At 43.6% G+C, this 21,937-nt stretch overlaps 1 protein-coding gene across 2 annotated transcripts in view; it reads left to right on the top strand.

Moving 5' to 3' along the window:
• LOC134794401 (protein borderless) overlaps positions 1–14,178 on the top strand; it is a 28,893-nt gene extending 14,715 nt beyond the window's left edge. Inside the window, exons 3-11 of one of the 2 annotated variants that reach the window (XM_063766213.1) lie at positions 365–590; positions 1,744–2,022; positions 2,328–2,518; positions 3,793–4,011; positions 5,466–5,698; positions 6,119–6,321; positions 6,657–6,794; positions 7,449–7,610; positions 13,880–14,178. In XM_063766213.1, the coding sequence (XP_063622283.1) occupies positions 365–590; positions 1,744–2,022; positions 2,328–2,518; positions 3,793–4,011; positions 5,466–5,698; positions 6,119–6,321; positions 6,657–6,794; positions 7,449–7,610; positions 13,880–14,127 (1,899 nt within the window). In that variant the 3' untranslated portion in view covers positions 14,128–14,178. The remainder of the gene's footprint in view (positions 1–364; positions 591–1,743; positions 2,023–2,327; positions 2,519–3,792; positions 4,012–5,465; positions 5,699–6,118; positions 6,322–6,656; positions 6,795–7,448; positions 7,611–13,879) is intronic. The other variant, XM_063766220.1, reaches the window with a different exon arrangement.
• Positions 14,179–21,937: the final 7,759 nt, after the last annotated feature.

Raw genomic sequence — 21,937 nt, forward strand, 5'->3', positions numbered from 1 at the left:
GATAATGTTCGATTATGGGATCTTAGGTATCTTGTGGAATAAATTTATTCAAAGGGCTGCCGCTAGGATTAATGTGCTGGGACATTCCATAAGATGTGTTTGTGACCACTTTGTGACAATCAGCGCCAGTTCTGCAAATAGGTCGTCTCGTCCCACTGATGCGTACCTAATACCTAAAGACCTATAGCTAAGGTAGGGGAGAAGGGTATCACATGGTTTGTAGGTTTGGGCCTCATGCCAGTTCAATTCGGATATATTGACTTCATTTCATATACTTAACATCAGCTCCGATTTGGAAGCAGCTCACCTCTTACAGCTCGACTACCAATTTAAAATATTGCGTTGTTCAAACAATCAATTGCAGGGTGAGATGGTGTTATCCTGGCTGAGCGGCTGGGAGTCGGCGGCGGTGGGCGAGCGCTGGAGCGGGCGCGCACGGCGCGTGGCGGGTGGCGCGCTGGGCGGCGGCAGCCTCAACGTGTCCTCCGTGCGTGAGTCCGACGCGGGGCTCTTTCGCTGCCGCGTGTCCTTCCCCAACCGCAGCCCGCCCTCGCGCAACAACGGCACCTTCTACTACCTCGACGTGGACGGTGAGTAGAGCGTCGACGTCTCGTCACCGTGCATGTCCTTTCCCAGCCGCAGCTCGCCCTTGCGCAACAACGGCACCTTCTACTACCTCGACGTGGACGGTGAGTAGAGCGTCGACGTCTCGTCACCGTGCATGTCCTTTCCCAGCCGCAGCTCGCCCTTGCGCAACAACGGCACCTTCTACTACCTCGACGTGGACGGTGAGTGCAGCGTCGACGTGTCGTCACCGTGCATCTCCTTCCCCAACCGCAGCCCGCCCTCGCGCAACAACAGACCTGCTACAACCTCGACGTGGACGGTGAGTGCAGCGTCGACGTGTCGTCACCGTGCATGTCCTTCCCCAGCCGCAGCCCGCCCTCGCGCAACAACGGCACCTTCTACTACCTCGACCTGGCCGGTCAGTTACTAACTTCACTAGTCACTAGCTTGGGGATCTAGCATGTTTCGCACTCGATAATCGATATATTGTACGGTTTTTGCAAACAGGTTTCTATGCAACTCTATTATCCAGAAAATGTTTTTCAAGACGACCGTTATAACCGGAATTCCGTTTTTCCGTTACGAAGGGTTACATGCTTGACAATTGTCGGCAAACGTACCGGAGACAATTAAGCAATAGAAAAAGAATGTATGTGGCTAACGTGGCTTGCCGTAGCTTAGCTCATTAAGTATTTAAACCCTAAGATATTTAACCTACTAACTATGACAATGACCTTACAAGACAAAGACAAACATGACAAAGTAGCCTAGCCCTTCTCCAAAAATTGAAAAGAGATCGACAACACACAGCTTCGTAGTGACGTCGTAGGTAGCTACAGTAATTGTTGCGAGCACTCCTTTTGTCCAGCGAGTTTCGTTGTGAGATGAAAGGCAGCCACCAGAGCATGACTGTCTAAATTAATGGTTCATCCAACTGAAGCCAAACCAAACCGAAATAGTTATCCAAATATCTATTTTAGGTTCAAATGCCTCTTTTGGAATTGTTTGCTGTGTGTGCACTTGGCAAGGTTGTGTGAACCGCTGGTTATTTCAGTCGCTCGTGATGGCGCCTTTACATCCTCACCCGATTGCGTTCGACAGCGCTGGTTATGAATTACGCTGTCGACGATATAAGGTAAGTAGACCGTCTACTAAATGCGCTGGTATACTTTGCAGGCGGCACAGTGATAGCAGCGCCGCCGGTAAACGTGACAGTGGTGGAGGGTGAGCGCGCGGAGCTGGAGTGCGGCGCCAAGGAGCCGGATGCGGTGGTCGTGTGGAGCCGCGACGGGCGCCCGCTGTCCGAGCTGAGCGACCTAGCCGCGCGCATCGAGCTGCCCGGCAACGGCTCGCTGGTGCTGCCGAACGCGCTCGCCGCCGACGCCGGCCTCTACGAGTGCAGCGTGCAGCACGAAGACCGCTATCAGACCGCCGAGGCCTACCTCGACGTGCAGTGTAAGTGCCAGTACCCGTCAATGGTAATTGGCTCGCCACCCGCCAATGGTAATTAATGCGCTGATTTCATTAATCATTCTCCCAAAAGCCGGAGAAGATTGGTTACGCTGCCATCCTCAAATAAAAAGGCGGGTGATTGTCCACTACTCCGGAAAACTAGCCGCTTTTTGGTTCGAGCGAGGCAGAGTGGCGGCAGTACGTAAAGGAGGATGTTTCATCGCGTATATTTCTTATAAATAGGCATCTACATGTCTAGAAAAAGTGTTTATTTAAATATGTACCTAAATTTTACATTCTTGTTTCAGACAAAGCAAAGGTAGTGTACGCGCCCGACGAACGTTACCTGCCACTGGGCAAGCCAGCGAGCCTGGACTGCCACTTCAGCGCTAACCCGCCGCTCACAAACCTGCGCTGGGAGAAGGACGGCTTCCTCTTCGACCCCTACAACGTGCCCGGCGTCTTCTACAGCCGCAACGGCAGTCTGCTGTTCAATAGAGTGAGTGTCAAGTTCCCAACGGCCTCCGTCAGTAACAACGTCCTTTTTTAACCTGCGATGGGAGGTGGAAGGATTCCTTTTCAGCCCAGCGCAGCGGCTACAGTCGCAGCGGCAATCTACTGTTCAAAAGCGGGTAGAGGGAGCTGAGGGAGTATTAGGAATGTTCGAAATGACTCAAGTTCCAACAGCACCAACGCGTACCAAACTCCACTGAATGACGACGATGACTTCCTGTTCGTCCCTGTCAGACCCCCTACAACTGCTGGCTTAAACTATTTTTATACGTAGGTATAATCAGTCCCTACTTTGAAGACTCAAAAATTACTCGCCCATTCTTACTTGTTCATGTGGACTGTGGAGGAAGGGTTGTACAGTGAAACCTGGATAAGTGAGACTTCAAGGGACGAGCAGATTTGTCTCACTTAAAGAGGTATTTCACTTACCCAGGCTCTCAGTTAGCCAGGTACAAATACATTTCTGTCTCATTTACAGAGGGTCCCATTAATAGAGGTGAGAATAGAGGATATATCTCAGTTATAGAGGTGGTTAATAAGGTATTTTGTAATTCTCTTTAAATGTTTAGGTAAAATAATTCTTGTCCCTAAATATTTTTTAAGTCTGTTTAAATATTTCTTTGAATTTATTTTGAATGATTTTCCAAAGGATAGATTTTCCAATTAAATTTGATACGGAATTCATTGGGTCTTAGAAATGTATTAAATGAAAATTTGTTTATTCGTGTTACTTATCAAGATTTCAGCTTTCGTTTCGATAGTTTTAACTACATAAAGTAACTAAATGAAACTTGAAGTCGTTTAAACACAATTAAGCAAATGCGGAATTTGTGGATAGACTAAGAGTTAGTAAGTATACGGAAATAGATCAATAAAGTCCAAGTTAGAGAGGTCATAGATTGACGTTATCTCAGATACAGAGGTAATTCGTATAAAATTCTAAAAAAACAATTAGGAAAATGTAATCTTATAAATATAGTCTCAGTAAAAGAGGTAAAATACACTCTCTGTCTCAATTATAGAGGTAAATGTAACTATAAAATCACAACAACTAATCCCAGTTATAGAGGTTCGTTTTATCTCACTAACAGAGGTAATTCAGTGCTAAAGTGTCGGGACCGCACCATGAGTCCCAGCTATAGAGGTTTCTCACTTATCCAGGTCCCACTTAACCAGGTTTCACTGTATATTGTATTTCACAGCAAAGCAGTTTACAAGTTACAAGCTTGACCATGATGATGATGATGATAATGTTTGTAGGTGGACGAGTCGCACGAAGGCCAGTACTCGTGCACGGCGTACAACGCGCTGGGCTCCTCGGGCCCGTCGCCGCGTGTGCGCGTGCGCGTACAGCGGCCACCCGTGCTGCTGACGCGGCCGCAGCCGCTGTACCTGGCGCGCCTCGGCCAGCCGCTCGCGCTGCCCTGCGCCGCCGCGCACCAGCTGCACCACGACCCGCCCCGCGTCATCTGGAGCCGCGTGAGTCCACCTACCATCTCCCTAATTACCGAGGGTCGTGGTCTCCTCTAGAACAGGACTTTTCATTGATAATCTGTCGCCATCTCGTTCTATCCGTCGTCGAGTGGAGATCATCGTGGACCATGAGTGAGTGTTAGTGAAGTCGGGTCGGGGCATTGGGCTCCTGTATTTTCGATCGATCACCTTTTCAATAATATCAGTGACGACCGGCTTCTGTAGCTTATCATTATCACTGTTTTTTCCAAGTAACGCGCCCAAAATATACAATGCCTTTGCGTAGGCAAATGGTAGAAAAATCTGGTTGTAATCTTGAGTTCAGCAAAAGATCACCGCCTGAATACACTGAATACCTCTTATATAACGCCGCCGCTTAAAATTGTATGGGCTCTGTCTGAAATAAATATTTATTATTATTATTTGTATGTCTCTTACAAATTCTCGGGACCATGGGGTCCCGGGCATTTGGAAGGCGTGCGTGGGGCCGAAGCCAACACGTAGAAGCCCCTTGTAATAAGAAAATTTACATAATAAATTTACTCTAAATGTAATGTGACACCAAGCGAAGATTAAATTATCCCTGTTTGAACTATAGTAGTGCACCCAAGGACAAGCCCCGGTTAGTGTAGGACTGTTGAAAGAAAAAGGTACAAAAAGAAACCGGGCTATTGGGTTGAGTTGCTAGTGGACTAGTAATCGGGACTATGACACGTTAGAGGCCCCTTGGAGAGCTTTAATGTCATGTAGAACGCCTGCTGGAACCCGTTCACAGGTGCAACAAAAGACCACCCATGAACTGGTCTCAGTTAAGCATTGTAGAAAAAGTGAACAGTATACCGGTCTATAGATTGAAGTTAGGGTGGACAATGAGACTGGGCTATTGTAGAGAGGTCGGACACCTGCCATAACAATGTTATGGCAGGCGAGGCAGGCGGTGACTTGCCGCTGACTAGATGGGCCCCTGAAACTGCCTTCGCGAAGACGACCAGGAGGAACATCGGTGTGATCGGCTCAGGGGTGTCGAGAGGTGTGCGCCGCTTTCTACCCAGTGGCTCTTACCAGGCACTGTGCCAACTCGCGTCTTATGCATCTTTCAATTCCACCCCTGGAGCATATAGCTCTAGCGACTCCTCTCTGGACGGCTAATGAAGGCAAGCCAGAGCTGAGAGTCCTTTGGGGTCCACTTCGACCGACGAAGACACGCCGGAGACGGAGACCCTGACCGATTCTCGGGAGCACTTGGGTCCGTGGGGTCGTTACTCCCCAACAGCTCGCGACAAGCTGCCCTGCGGGCTTATTATTATTATTATTATAACTATATCAATAGTACGAGGGACGCGATGGTTAGGGCTGTTAGTACCCCTGCTTTTTGGGCATTGCCTAAAGGGCCCCTTTAGACAAGAAAGAAGAATAATAGCATGTGAATATTGTATGACGCAAGCCTGCGCTTCTCGCAGAAAGACGGAGCACCCCTGCCGGAGGAGCGCTTCACACTGGAAGAGGGCAAGCTGAGCATCAGCGCTGTGGCGGAGGAGGACCGGGGCGTGCTGATCTGCACCGTCAGCAATGAGGCGGCCGACGTCAGCGCCGAGACCGAGCTGCTCATCGAGAACCTGCCGCCGCGAGCGCCCTACAACCTAACCGCGCGCGCCACCGCCCACGCTATACAACTCGCCTGGGTGCCTGGCAGGTAGTGACGGTCAAATTTGTCTTGTCACAATTTGGTCACCTCTAGAGATTTGAATATACACCTATTTTAAACTAGTGTTGCTGTGCTCTTATAAATTTTAAGCTTTTTCAGAGATGAGATGACTCTGAACTGAATAAACTCTTAAAGTATATTGTAGTTTGGCGAATTATGAAATATTCGGAGTTTTCAATTGAAATCATTTTATCAATTTACTTAGACAGAAGCCGGAAACAATGGGAATGATTGAAATGTCTTGGACATTAGTTTAAGATTTGGTCTGACCTGCTTATTATAAACATCAACCATTGGGGTGTTAGCTAAGGGCAGTGCTTGAGCGGCCGTCGAGGATATCTTTGAGCATGTACCATTGGGCTGTTAAGTAGAGATGTTCTAGTTCAGTACAAACTCAAATTCACACAGACGCGGCGTGGACGCGGAATACACGGTGTGGTACCGAGAGCGCGCGGCGCACGAGTGGCGCACGCTGCGGCTGCTGTCGCGCGGCATCACCGAGGCCTCGCTTACTAACCTCCGGGCTTCCACCCCGCATGAGCTGCGCGTGCTGGCCACTGACAGCCTGGGCGATGGACTGTTCAGCAAGCCCCTTTTCGTCACCACCCTAGGTAAGCGACTATACCTCGTGGCTCGTACCAAATGCGTACCGGCCAAGGCTGCGTTATATGGGAGGTCTAGCCTCTCCGCTCTCCGCCGACGAAAAAAGTCTCATAAATGGACTCAATAGAAATCGCAATTTAACGAGGCCTCACCTGTGTTCCGCATGACACAACACCACAGATATCGGCTAGATTTCAGTCCATTAAGTGTAGGTACCTATGGCTTGTGTAGTTAAGTAGAGAAAAATATTTTTTTCTGAAAACTATACTGCAGATCTTTTTGGCGGAACATGGAACATACGATAATATTGATATAAATCTGATGATGATGATGTTGTTTTCAGATCCCGACGTTGACGAAAGCGAAGCAGCGTTCGTGGCGGCCGTGACGGAGACGAGCGACGGAGCTGCCACCGCGGGCGAGGACGAGCTCGAGGAGGACATCGCCGACACAGGCGACGTAGCACAGGAGCCAGTTGCAGGTAGGTTGCTGACAATGCTGACACAGGAGGCAGGTGTAGGTAGGTTGCTGACAATGCTGAAACAGGAGGCAGTTGCAGATAGGTTAAATGGTCTTCGAAATATTTCAGGATTAATCAAGAATTTGATTTTTTATAAGCATATATTATTCACCAATCGAATTTAAACTGTTGTGAGAAATAAACTAAGTATTTTACGGTTTAGACTCACTTTTTAAGTCACTCGCGCGACATGTTTCGGAGAGCCTAGGTCTCCTTTCTCAAGCACTAACAATGCGAGCAGCGTTCACAACGGCCGTGTATCACGTACTGCGGCGCGCCGAGAAAACCGGTTGAGGGAGGTGTTGCGGGGTTCGGGTGTTTAATCCGGGGGTGGCGGGTTCAGACGCTGGCTTGTATCAATGAGTTTTCGGAAGTTATTTACGATATACCAGTCGCTTTTCGGTAAAGAAAAACATCGTGAGGAAACCGGACTAATAAGGCGTTCGGAGGTGTGACAGCAATCGTTCTCGTAAAAACTAGTGCCTCTGCCTCTGCCAATTCTCGGGATAAATTGCCAAGGGGACCACAGGCATCTATGAGCTGTGGCAATAATCCGGGACAATGCCAGAAAGACGATGACTGGGAAATTTTAGACCATGATTACTATGTTTGTAGGTGCAGGTCAACTGGAGGTGACTGTGCGGCTGCTGGACGAGGCCGCGTTGGTCCGCTGGGCGGGTGCGGGCCCCGGCCGATGCGACCTGCGCTGGTACCGAGATGAACAAGCTGGTCGTCGGTTACTGGCCACCGCGCACACCCACCACGACCACCTGCTGGGTAAGAGGCGGTCTGCTGGACGAGCTGCGACCTGCGCTGGTAACGCCAAGAGCATGCCGGCCGGCGTCTACTGGCCGACGCCACACCCACCACCAGTACACCACTGACTGGAGAGGGTGTGATCCTGATCGGGTTAGGTGCCGAGTCACGCCAGCCTGCTGGGCTGGGACGCCTATAACGGCCACTATGTGTAAGCTACCAATGCTTAGCACAAGCAAATACATAATAATATGTAACTCCGTATGAGATGAATAAAGTCTAAGGAAAAAACGTGCCTCGGAAATCAAGAAAAAAACATTCTCGGACAGATGGCGCCACACCTTTGGCCTATGCTCGGCTAGATGGCGTTGACACATAGGGTCATTGCATCTGTTTACCGTCCAGTGCCTGTTTCCGTCCACTTGGCTTGGCGCAATTCTTTGTAGCAACTACGCCAAGTGGACGGAAACAGGCACTGGACGGTTAACTGACGCAATGACCCTATCAGTGAAAGAACATGGGCCATGTATTTAATTACACAAACGTGTCTACCGCGATATAATCTCATTGTTTTTACCTTTAATTCCGACGTTTCAGCTGAGTTGCACCAGCTGTGGTCACGGAAAGATTGACGTCCCAACAAATGTCAACGGAGATATTATTAAAAAATACATAGTCTAATAAAACATGGTCTTCTCTTCCCAGAGTGACACGGGCCTACGTCACAACAACATGGCCGCTATATATAGCGCTATCGCATATTATAATATAGCGCTGTCGCATGATGACGTAGGCTTGTGTCAGTTAGGTGACCTAGAAAAGACGGGAAGAGAGTACCGGGCGGAATATATTATTATACCATGATTAAAATACCACTAAACTACCCGTATTGTCCACGGCACGACAATAAACATTAAACTTTAACGGGTAGCTGCAATTTCTTTGTCAACCCCGAACATTTTTATAAACTATAGTGTAAATAACATTATTTGCGGTATTTGACGTCTGTCACTCACAACAGCAATACTACGTAAAATGTTTTGCACATCGAAATCACAAAGGAAAACAACTGCACTGCGAACGTTTACGTTCTACGTCTTTTTTTTTAATTTTAGGGTTGGCCGTACACCACCGTTATGAATCGGTAGTCGTCTAAGTAAATCGATATGAATTTTTCATTTTTCTTTTAATAAAAATAAGGAAAAGGTGGATAATTAACTGTAAATATGGATATATTTATCGTCACTTAACAGACAACAAATTTGACACAGAAATAACATAAATAAACTTTAAAATAGATCCCCAGTTAGTTTCAATTTTGACAATGGGTGCGACCTACTCGGTCGGTGTATTAAATACACCGACCGACCGGTAGCTTGCGGGAAAACCATATAATTCTAGCTTTAGTTAAATCTCAAATAAAAATTCATTATACGTCACAATTCGATACCTCAGTCTACGTGCCATCCAATCGTAATCGCTTGCTGTGACAATCGATTTGCGTTAGTTACATCTCTATATACGTCAGTCATAATGTGTCAAATATAGTGTCCGACCGAAGGTTCGGTTTCGGTTTCGGTTTCGGCCAGTTTCGGCCAAAAAATCATGTTTCGGCTGTAGTTTCGGTTTCGGCCAAAAAACGGCCGAACCTTTCGGCCGGGCCGAAACTTCCGAAATGGTACTTCGGACAACGACCAAAAGTTGCGGAATAAGTAGGACAACAATATTAATACCTACATATACTGATTCATGTATAGGGACAGAAATTAGGTCGGGTCGAGTATCAGCTCGGCCCGAGTCGAACGATGTCTTTTTCGCTCTTATTCACTCACTTATTCAGTCATTTTTCTATCTACCACTAATGGCAAATTTTAAGCGAGGCTAAAGGCTACGCTCAACTAGGGGGTCATCCATTAATTACATCACATGTTTAGGGGGAGGGAGGGGTCAAGAAAATGTGACATGTTGTGACAAGGGGGAGGGGGGAGTCATAAACTTTGTGACGTCACTTTAACTTCATTTGGGTTATAAAATTACTAATATTTCCTTTGTCAAAAATATTTTGATAAAATATTAAATAAATATTTGCCGATTTCGTTGAAGAAATGTGACGTCACACCAGGGGGGAGGGGTTTGCCAAATGTGACCAAGTGTGACAAGGAGGGGGGGAGGGGTCAAAAAACCTAGAAATTCGTGTGACGTAATTAATGGATGACCCCTAGTGCCGCAAAGTTGATTATCTCAATAGTTAATATTTTGCGAGGCTGAACAGTTGACTATTGATTAAAACGAAGAAAAAACCCTTAAAAGTGTCCCCAGTACAGTTTTTCATACGAATGCTCGACCTCACTTTTTACTTTTACCTCAATTTACCATTGGTTTGTGTTCCACATATCCTCTATTTCAGCTTAGCCTTTGGCCTCGCTGCGCCATGCTCGGCCTGCGGTCTCGCTTTTTAATACAATGGACATTGGTTGGAGTCTGTGCTCAACTACTTATTCTGAAGCTTGAAGCAAGGCTTTGATTTCGCATGAAAGTTCGCCTCACTGGGGCACTTCGGACGTTTAGGCCCAGGTGAAGATCGGTACCCGGCCTTGCGATATTGTTAACAAAAAATTTCGCATAAATTTCGCAAAAAAAATTTGGTTGACCCTGTTACATGTTAGCTTGACTGGTGAATGAATAGAGGTAGACCAAGAAAATTCTGCAATGATTTTGATAGCATACCTACGCAGTGCAACTAGTGCAAATGTTATTTATACGTCATAATTTCATAGAAGTTTTGACGTTTAAAATAACACTTGCACTGCGTACTGCGTGTGTTATCAAAATCGTTGCAGAATTATCTTGGTCTAACTCTAGTAATTTTCTTAAAAGACTGCTTAAGTAACATCAATTTCAAGGACATTGGGTGTTGACAGCCCCATAATATTTGTGTAAAAGCGGTTTTATGACATTTTTTCAACGATTTTAACAAGTCTACAAAAGTTTCGGTTTCGGTTTCGGTTTCGGCCGAAACTAGAGCCAAAGCCGAACATTCGGTTTCGGTTTCGGTTTCGGCAAAAAAACATGTTTCGGTCGGACACTAGTCAAATACCGCAAATAATGTTATTTACACTATAATTTAAGGGTAGTTTAGTGGTGTTTTATTAACCGCCTTCAAAAAAAAAGGAGGTTCTCAGTTTGACCCGTATGTATGTATGTATGTATGTATGTAGGTATGTATGTATGTATGTATGTATGTATGTATGTATGTATGTTTGTTTGCGATTATCTCGCGTTTGGCTGAACCGATTTTGATACGGTTTTCAGAAAAGTGTTTGTTACATTCTGGAAAAGGTTTTAGTATACATAGATCTGAGCTGATGCTGAACCCTGGCTGTACCTAGTGGAACTCAGGTTTGGTGCAACATAGGCACACGCTGTTTAGGCCATCCGACACACCTTGATGAGCACTTCGGGAGAGTAGTACCCAAGATGGAGCTGATGCTGAACTCTGGATTTACCTAGTGGTACTCAGGTTTGGTGCAACACGGGCACACGCTATTTTGGTCATCCGTCATACCTTGATGAGCACTCGGTAGAGCAGTACCCAAGATAGAGCTGATGCTGAACCATGGCTGTATCTAGTGGAACTCAGGTTTGGTGCAACATAGGCCCACGCTATTTTGGTCATCTGTCACATCTTGATGAACACTTGGGAGAGCAGTACCCAAGATAGAGCTGATGCTGAACCCTGGCTGTACCTAGTGGAACTCAGGTTTGGTGCAACATAGGCCAACGCTATTTTAGTCATCCGTCACATCTTGATGAACACTTGGGAGAGCAGTACCCAAGATAGAGCTGATGCTCAACCCTGGCTGTACCTAGTGGAACTCAGGTTTGGTGCAACATAGGCCCACGCTATTTTGATCATCTGTCACATCTTGATGAGCACTTGGGAGAGCAGTATCCAAGATAGAGCTGATGCTGAACCTATGCTGTACCTAGTGGAACTCAGGTTTGGTGCAACATAGGCCCACGCTATTTTATTCATCCGTCACATCTTGATGAGCACTTGGGAGAGCAGTACCCAAGATAGAGCTGATGCTGAACCCTGCCTGTACCTAGTGGAACTCAGGTTTGGTGCAACATAGGCCCACGCTATTTTATTCATCCGTCACATCTTGATGAGCACTTGGGAGAGCAGTACCCAAGATAGAGCTGATGCTGAACCCTGCCTATACCTAGTGGAACTCAGGTTTGGTGCAACATAGGCACACTTTGTTTTGGTTAACCGACTTGTCGTCGTGTGCCTATGTTGCAGAGTTCCACTAGGTGGGTCAATCAACTTTTTTTCTAACCGCCTTTAAAAAAAGGAGGTTCTCAGTTTGATCCGTATGTTTGTATGTATGTATGTATGTTTGTTCGTGATTATCTCGCGTTTGGCTGAACCGATTTTGATGCGGTTTTCAGAAAAGTGTTACATTCTTTAGAAGGTTTTAGTCTACAGTATATGGATGGTTTGAAAAGCCAATTGGACCCGATAGGTGGCGATGCTATCGGTATACCTACCAACAAATTTAAGTTGCTGAAACCGATTTAGATAAAATAGTGGGGGGGTGAGTGGGAGTCGGACTAGGACTGGGACTGGAAGTGGGAGTGGGAGCAATATACATACAAATCGTTTAGCACCGAAACGTCATATTATTATGTTTTGTCGCGATTATCATCGAGTTAGACCATCACGAAAATTTGTAGGTAGTTACTAGGCCAAAACTAAATGGAGAAGATAGCAAACTAGTATTTTAGCTCAAAACCTAAAATAAATGAAGTACATATCACTAAAAAATAATAAATAAAATAAAATAAATAAATGTAATTAAAAATAAACAAAAAGAAAACTAAAACAAAATAACTTAATACTAAATTACACTAAAACGGAGGCCTAGCCTAACAAACTAGTATTTTAGGACTAGGAGAAGGATTAGACAAACTAGGAGTGCATAGCAAACTAGTATTTTAGCCAAAATCCTAAAATAAATGAAGTACCTATCACTAAAAATAAAAAAATATAATAAAAAAAAATACAAATAAACAAAAACAAAATCAAAACAAAATAACTTAATATTATTTCTTTAAAAAAGAGGGAAACGCCTTCAAAAAACCAACCCACTGAAAAGCACAAAATAATTTTTATATGGCACCCCTATACGTGTCCAGTCCCTATCCCGTCGTAAAGCAAATTTCTGCCGAAAAGTCGTCGGGGCCCGGGGGAGGGTGTCTGGTTGCTGCTGTTAGGAACAGTTCCACTCTCAATGAATGGCTCCCGCGGGCCGGACAGTGGGCACTCGCTTTGGGTGTCGGCGGGCCGGATTGGAACGCGTCGCAGGCCAGATTTGGCCCGCGGGCCGGGGTTGGAGACCCCTGCTCTATACTATCTATTCTCTTCGTCACAAGTATCACAGTAATCATCCCTAGTAGGTAGGTACATAAATTGCTGGAACGCAGCCGATGCTGTCTATAGGTAAATTTTTTGGGTAATAAATATGTGGATAACGTGAGTAAATCCTCTTTCAGGATTGATAGTAGAGATGCAACGGATAGTTGTTTGGCCGGATACCGGATATTCGGCCAGACCATCGGCAGAATATTCGGTATCCGGCTGCCGAATATTCGGCCGGTGGAACTATACCTCGATTTCGGTTTTTCAGGTGCGTATTGTGCAGGTTTTGACCTGTTTCGTAATTAACGTTCGCGTTCGCGCGGACTCATTTCTGGGTTCGAACTGAGTGCGCGTACAAGTGAGTGGAATGTTTAAATTGTTTTAAAATAATAAACGGGTACGATTATGATCGTGACTGTTTCTTAAGGGGCCCACTAATTAACAGTCCGCCGGACGGTATCGGCCTATCGGACGAAATCAAGCATTGTTACTATCCGGTATCCGGCCGGATATTAAAATAATGGCCGGAAGGCCGGATACCGGATAGTAACCGAATATCCGGTGCATCTCTAATTGATAGTAGGTAACTGTAATTCTGTCTTCTTTCACCCTTGAACGCCACGCCGTGCGCGGCGCGTCATTGTGACCCTTGTCGAAGGTTGATTGGGCTGCAGCGCAGCCGCGCGCGTCAATTGAGGTCTTTGGCGGTCAAACGGTTAACATATTTTTACATCACAAAAACAGCTCACATCTGTCTCTGTCCAGCAATGGACTTGTATGGCTGTTTTGATGATTATATTTTATTGTTTAGCTTGTTGGGTATTATGTATGTATATATTGATTGATATCAGAATGTTTCCGACAGTGAGTTCGGTGGAGGAGGGCGCGCGGTACTGGGCCGCGGTGAGGTGCGGCGTGGCTCGCGGCGGCGCCGGCGTGTCGGTGCCGTCGTACTCGCGGCTGCGCGCCGTGGCGGGCGGCTGCGCGGCGGCGGCGCTGCTGCTGGCGGCGGCGGCGGCGGCGCTCGTGCTGCTGCGCCGCCGGCTGCCGTGCGCGCGCCGCCCGAGACCCGCGCCGCAGCTGCCGCCGCCGCCTCCCAAGCGACGATATTGACCAGTGACTACTAAACTCTAAATCAATTAGGTAGTTTTAAGTACATGAGCCATACGAAACCTAGGTAGAGGGTTACAAAATCAAAAATATTTCCTCGTGGTCTCCTTTTAACTCCATTTATTGGTAAGGTACTTTTTTGATCGTTTAGAGTTTAAGTGCTTAAATCTTCCTAAATTAAAACTGTAAAGAAGTAACAAGTATTTATTTGTACCTCTTAGTGTCATTAAGGGTTGACTGAGGCGCATGCAAACGAAAACGTCATAATATCTGTGTAATGTTCTTTATTTATAAGCGGTAGTGTGACCGAGTGTTAACTAGTAAATTGTTTCCAAACAAAGCGTTCAGTACGGTTACCATCAGTTTGTCACTGACATAAACGCCGTCGAGAACGTAATTTACTTTCTATACATCTCGCTCGCACTCGCATATTAGTGCAAACGGGATGTATAGAAAGTAAATTACGTTCTCGACGGCGTTTATGTCAGTGACAAACTGATGGTAACCGTACAGGACCTATACTATACTATACTAGTCAGCTCCCTAGTTCTGATAATTGAGATCTACACGTCGGATCTGCATATGCCCACACACTACGTTATGTACCTACGATATGCATTGTAGAAATGAGTAAGTTATTTAATTTCTCGGTAATAAGTATATTTTTTTATGTATGTAAATAAATGATTAGAATAAATAGACGATCGCTCGGAATGTTTCATTTATTTCCCAAGTGACTCAAGTCTCCCGTCTCCCATGGATACCATCCACAAACGCATGATATTCGGAAATATCTTACTTTTTAGGGTTCCGTACCTCAAAAGGAAAAAATAACCCTTATAGGATCACTCGTGCGTCTGTCTGTCTGTCAGTCTATCACGCCCATTTTCTCTAAAGGTACTGGACCAATTAAGTTGAAATTTGGTACACATATGTAAATTTGTGACCCAAAGACGGACATCTTACGTAAACAAATGAATTTTAAACATGGAGGCCTCTATTGGGGGATAAATGAGAAAATTAAAAAACCGGTTAAATGCGAGTCGGACTCGCGTTCCAAGGGTTCCGTACATTACTTAAATTTAACAATGTATTTTTTATATGTGAAACGCGAACGCGAGTGAATTGCCTTTAAAAAACACGTAGGGGTCGTCAGATCCAAAACTAAGTAATTACTAATTAGTCCGACTCACGCTTGACTGCATATTTCTAATAGAATAGGTTTTCCTGTCATCTAATTATAGGTAAAGAACTATTTAGTATATTATTTTTAAATTTTAGTTTCGGAGATAAAGGGGGGGGGGGGGGTCATTTTTTGATTATTTTCTTAAATTACTTCTAATCTATTTATTTTAAAATTACAAAAGAAAAATATTTGAGATTTTCAAAATAAGCTCTTTCATTTGATATGTAACACGATAGGGTTTAAAAACATTATTAGGTGGTGTCATGGTGTGCCTAAAATGTTGAGTGGAAAAGTTATAACAAAAAATCACAATGGTGGTCTGCGGGTTTTATCGGCATTTGATGTGTTTCGCTGAATATAATATGGCGGTATACAAATATGTTTTCTTAGGTTGCGCTAGCATCTGCGTATACGAGCAGTTTTTTTTTGTAATTTGGAGCCTTTGTCTAATTATTTTACCTGTATGGAATACTTTCTAAGGTACAATGAGATTATGAAATTATATGAAATTTTCATGGATTCAGGGTCTAAAAAAACCACTCGTGTGGTGTTGAGTGGAAGTTCTATCAAATCACATCTACTTTAGTTCTGCCTTCTGCGCCTGGAGATCGCTAGTTACTCGTTATCATCAGTTATACATTAATTTCACAGTTGTCTGTAATGACCGTGCAAAAATAACCATGGCCTCAGTGTCTTATACTATTCCAGGATTTCGAAAATTACATCTATTTCTCTTATTTTTTCGGATTTTATGGTAGTTCTATCTACTACTCGCTAGATAGCGCTAGTAGTAGTAGTATGATTCCGATATAACATACTTACTCTATGGTGATTAGTGATCCAAAAGACTCGAGCCTCTTTTAGCTCTTTTTCCTTTTTTTTTAGGGCTCGCCTCATCTCTTGACGCCTAAAAGGCTAAAAGCCTATTTAGCTCTGTAGCCCTCGAGCCTAGTTCTATTTAAGAGCCTAGACTCTTGGAGCTAATAACCTTACTAAAATACTACATATTTAAAAGCTAAAAGTCTTTATCTAAATATTAAGACTCAGCATTTTTTTAGCCTCGAAGCCTTTTTAGCCTTAAAGCCTAATGTAACAAACGTTCTGCGGGTAGTGTATTGGATTTGTTTACTACGACTGATAATGAAATATTAATATTCCCGTATTAATGTTCCCGTATTAATATTTAATTATCAGCATAACATACAAAACACTAAACTTGCAGATATCTTGAATTAGGTACTTATTATTAGGTGTGTAAAGATTTACACACCTAATAATAAGTAATTAATTACTATTATCTGAGTACAAATGCATTCATAAAAGTTAAGAGTTTATATAAGGCTCAAGCTTTTTTAAGGGTTTAACCTTTAAATAAATTAAAAGTAAAAAAACTTATTTAAAAACAAGCTTTTATTTAAATGCGCTAAAAAGAATAAAATATTTTTTTCCTTTAAAAATTTTACTATCAAGATTTAACGTCATTACACAATTTATATGATATAAAAGCTTGTCGCGAGATTTAAGTACCTACTCGTATTTACTTCATATTATAATTTTAAAATTGTAATCCATCAGATCAAGTTATTTATTTTACTTGTTTATCTACAAAGGTTAGGTTAGGTTAGGTTAAGGGTCTGTCCTTCGGCAGACTTGGCTCAAATTCGGAATATAAGGGTTTCTTAAGGAGATCTAAAATCTGGACCCCCCTTTAGGGGTGGGAATCCCCCTCCTTCTGGGACCTCCCATACAAAATTTTCAGTTTTTTTCGGTTTTTGTTTTTTTTTAAATTAATGTTACAAGACTAGATGGTTAAGTTTATAATTGAACGAAAGATATTAAAATTGTACAAAAACGGTTTTTTTTAATACTCTGTATCTCTAAAAATAAAGATTTTAGAGGCGGGTCAACTTTTTTTTGTAAATATTTTTATGTCCAAATCGGTCCAAAAAAAAGTCTATACATACGGAAATATGTTACTCGTTTAGTACTCTGTACTAACGACAGCCCAAAACTGAAGTCCATTTTGCTCCATCTGTTACCGTTTCCGAGATATATCGTTTTGAAGTTACGAATTTACGAAAAAACTTTGCCTTTCACTCCATCAGGCGCTGATGACTTCTTTGTATGGAAATAGTGAAATCCGACTCGCACTTGACAATTTTTCATAGAAATTTGTTTTTATGTAATTTTGGGCAAGGTTTTAGGATTTGTATGGTAATATTTGGTACATTGGGGTAAAATTCTCTGCCTCCAGAAATAGGTAGGTTAGGGTTATTTTTTTTCTTTTTGATGTCCCTAAAAACGAAACTGTTCCCAGAGATAGATCTTTGCTCCCAGAAATAGGTAGGTTAGGGTTATTTTTTTTTTGATGTCCCTAAAAACGAAACTGTTCCCAGAGATAGGTAGGTTAGGTTAGGTTAGGTTTTTTTTTTGCGTAGGGGAAGGAAATCCTCATTGGATACCACCAGGCCGGCCCTGGTGGCATGCCCGACTCGACTGAGGATGGCATCTCGCCCTAGGATGGGATGCCATCGCCAGTCGCCTACGGACTAAAACCTGCCCCTTTGGGTGTAGGGTGATTTATTATTGGACACGCAGCGCTAACGGTTTACGCTTTGTGTTCAACATATGGGTGAGCAAGGAGTTAGGATTTGTTTAGATGGAGAAATGGATATGATTAATAATGGCGATTTTATTTTGCCGGCTTTTAAAGGTGAGAGTTTAAGGGGACACTTATTGCTGCCCGACCGCCCGCCTCACGACAATATTCAGTGAGTGCGGGCGGCCGCCCGGCCACCGCCCCCTTTCAAGATATTTTTTATATTAAAGAGCAATTTGAAATATTGTTTAAAGGACACCCGGACCAGCAGCATTCACTTGGAAACCAATTAATCCTGCAGGCCATAAGCAAATGTGTAGTGAACAAAACAGTTACATTATTAAATTATACATACAATAAATGATCAAATTAACAATGAGTAGGAGAACGTAGAATATGTTTATTTAAGTTTCAAATCAAGATTAAATATGGTAAAATTTAGTATTTAGTGTTTGAAATGCAATAATTGAAATGTTGGAACATTTAGCCCCCGCTAACTTTACGGGCGACCAACGCTCCAAGAGATAATAGTTATAAGGTAGGCGCGGCCGCCCGGCTGTACCGACGTTGATACAAAATGCTAAAATAAATAGATTGCCTGAATTCAAGTTACTTAAGATTCTAAGACCTTATTAAATGAAATATGAGTCTACTATCAACTTGACATGAATACTTGAATCTTAAAGAACTCATTTCTGCTTCGCTTATATTATTGGGAGAGAGAGATCAGTTAATCTGTGGATAATGTGGTTCATACCTTATTATAATGATGTGTATGGAGTATTTTTCCCCGTTCATGAGCTCCAAGCGTAGCCGCCAGCTCTAACCTGATCATATGACACCACCTGTGTAGAAAGTAGATTTATGACCATGGGTCACTAAATTATCCCTAGCCTATATCATATTATAACACATATATAATATCTCAAGGCAAATGTAGAACATTGTAACATGTAGGTATATGTAGGGATAGATAGCCAGAAATTCATATTCATAGTAAGATACCACATTGTCCCGCAGGACTCAAATATATATATAGGTATGCAAGTCTGCATAAGATAGTCACAATTATCTATGTCTCAGAAAGTCTCATAAGTTAAACCTTTGCACCAGATAAGGGGTGCTGTGACCTGGTCGCAACCAGTCACATCTATATACGGATCTGACGGCACACAGTTCTATCTGTGTCGCAACCTAGCCGCGCTAGCCGCTACCAGTCGGATCCACAGCCCTAAGGTATATATATGTATCCCAGTCGCAACAAGATACATCTATATCGATCCCTTGGCACACTTAAGGATGACTCACGTTAGACCGGGCCGTGTCCGGACTGGAGCTTCCGGCGCTTACTTTTCTATGACATGACAGGTGATCACGTGATGCTTTTCATAGAAAACGATGCGCCGGAAGCTCCGGCCCGGACACGGCCCGGTCTAACGTGAGTCATCCTTTAAGGAGTGTTCGCATGCCTAGCCGCGCTAGTCGCTAACCATTCAGATCCACAACGTATATGTATCCTGGCCTCAACCAGATACATCTATATATTGGCATTAGTTGGGGGTGTACTTGTCCCTCGTGAAGGGATAGTGGTGCTTAGTCGCAACTAAGCACCCCAAGCCTATTGGTGCTTCTAGACCATTTTCTATATAAGGCTAGGCACAAGCCGGCAGACGCATCTCCGACCTGTCCTGAACATATGCAAGCACACCCTCTGCCAGTAACACAGCTATATAAATAAATATATGAAAATATGTGCATGGGACTAACCAGTCCTCTTTTAAATACATATACTTAGCTTTGAAAGACGATGGTCTCGCTGTACGAAGCTGGCGTCCAGCACACGTACCACTTTATACAAAGCACTTTATTTTAAGGACTTTATTTAATGAATCAATCATAAGTTCACAAACTAACTTGCAACTTTCATACGACCGAAAAAAGGAAGTGTGGTTTGCTTACCATAGACAATATAGAAGTTGTTGTTACGTGTTGCCGTTTGTAATATATGTATCGCGGAAGTCCGCGACATACCCGCCGACGCGAGCTATTGCGACGTAGTAAATGTCGACATTAAAAGGCGAGTCCATTCCTGAATTCTCTTCATTGCCTGGATCGCCGCCGTCCTCTTTTGCCTTTCATTATTCTCGTTAACAAGATCATCTGCCGTATCTATGATTTCGTTAATAACATCCTCGTTTTCTTTTCTTGTGTTTATGCTATGTGCTGCGTCTGTGTCCATACTGTCCATATTATTAGTCTCAACTATGTTCCCCTCCGGTTGAATATTGGAATAATCTTCCTTTTGTACCACTGGTAAGTCCAAATCTTCCTCAACTTCCATTCCCTCAATCGTTGAGTTTGGTTCAGCTTCGGCTTCAGATCGATGACCGAAGTAATTGCTTTGTATTGGGGTGTCCTCAATTTCTAGGGGGTACAAGTGCGATATAGACCTGGTAAATATATTGTCATCAACCTTTACCCTAGCAACTCTACATAATCCATCAGTACCTTTAATCAATTCGGAGATTCTTCCTACCTTCCAATTTTCTCTGTTCTTTGTATCTCCCTTTATTTGTACAATGTCACCAATACATGGTTCATCTTGAGATCTAACTCTTGGTTGTTTAGTCGAATGTTTGTAACGTTCCCTTAGACTCAACAAGTACTGATTCATGAACATGTCCCTGTATTCCTTCATGATAGTCTCACCCCGTCTCCATCCCTCTATGAGCTGTTGTTTAGTTGCAGTGGCTGTAACTGGTGCCTTACTCAATGACATCTGGAGTTCGAGACATCTTCCTGGTGTTAAGAAATCGGCTGGTTTCAAAACATGTTCCAAACCAGTACCCACATAAGTCAAGGGGCGTGTGTTCACGACACCTTCCACTTCTTTGATGATAGTTAGTAATTGATTATCGTCAACCAGATGTTTCTGTAAAGTTCGTTTTAGACAGTGTTTGACTACTGCTACTAGTCTTTCGTATACATACATACATACATGCCATGGAGCTAATTGAGGAATGAACTTCCATTGTATCTTTTGATCTGATGGACCTGTGGTTGTCATTATCTCGGATAACAATTTGAATTGAAGAGCATTATCTGTCACAATCAGAGTAGGAACACCTCTGGTGGCCATAAATCTTCTGAACGCCAGTAGACATTCTTCCACAGACATGTCTTTTATTATTTCTAAGTGTATAGCGCGAACTACAAGGCAAGTAAACAAGCAAACCCAACGTTTTTGTTTACCTTCTGCTTTGACATACATCGGTCCGAAGTAGTCAACTCCTACGTAAGTATATGCCGTTTCATACTTTACTCTTTCAGGTGGTAAAGCTGGAGTTTCTGGTAATGTGTAAGGTCCTCCGCCATGTTTCACGCACTGTTGGCATTTGCGAATGAACTTTTGTACCTGAGCTCTTCCTTGTGGAATCCAAAAACGTTGTCTGACTATGTCCAGGGTGTGAGGTACTCCAACATGGTAATTGCTTTCGTGTGCCTTCTTTATGGTATTTGTAGTAAAGTCACAATCCTTTGGCAAAAGAATCGGATGTTTCGCGTCATATGATAAATCAGAGTGCATCAAACGACCGCTACATCTTAGGATTCTGTCAACATCTCTGAATAATCCTAGATTGCGAGTAAGATGTGTCTCCTTACCGTCAACTTCATCCGGGTAAAACTGTCTCTGTATACTTTTTATTTCTTGTACTTCTGAGCTTATTCTGTTATCCACACTTGACTGTGTTTCTGAACAGACTTGTCCGGTTTCCGTCTGATGCTTTTGAGTCTTGCTCAAGTCAATATTCTTTTTAAGCTGATTTTTTCTTTTTGAGTTCAATACAGTTTCCTGTATGGTGTTGTTCGACAGACCCTCCCCCGCGAGAAGAGTAACGTCTCTTGCAGGTCGGCATGGCCAGTTGCGAGAATGCTCTCTCAGAAATTCCGGTCCGCTGAGCCATCGTTGAAAATCTTCTGTCGAATTAGTCGGCCTGGTTGCTACATCAGCTGAGTTGTACTCAGAC

Source organism: Cydia splendana, chromosome 1, assembly GCF_910591565.1.
Source record: "Cydia splendana chromosome 1, ilCydSple1.2, whole genome shotgun sequence".
NCBI lineage: Eukaryota > Metazoa > Arthropoda > Insecta > Lepidoptera > Tortricidae > Cydia > Cydia splendana.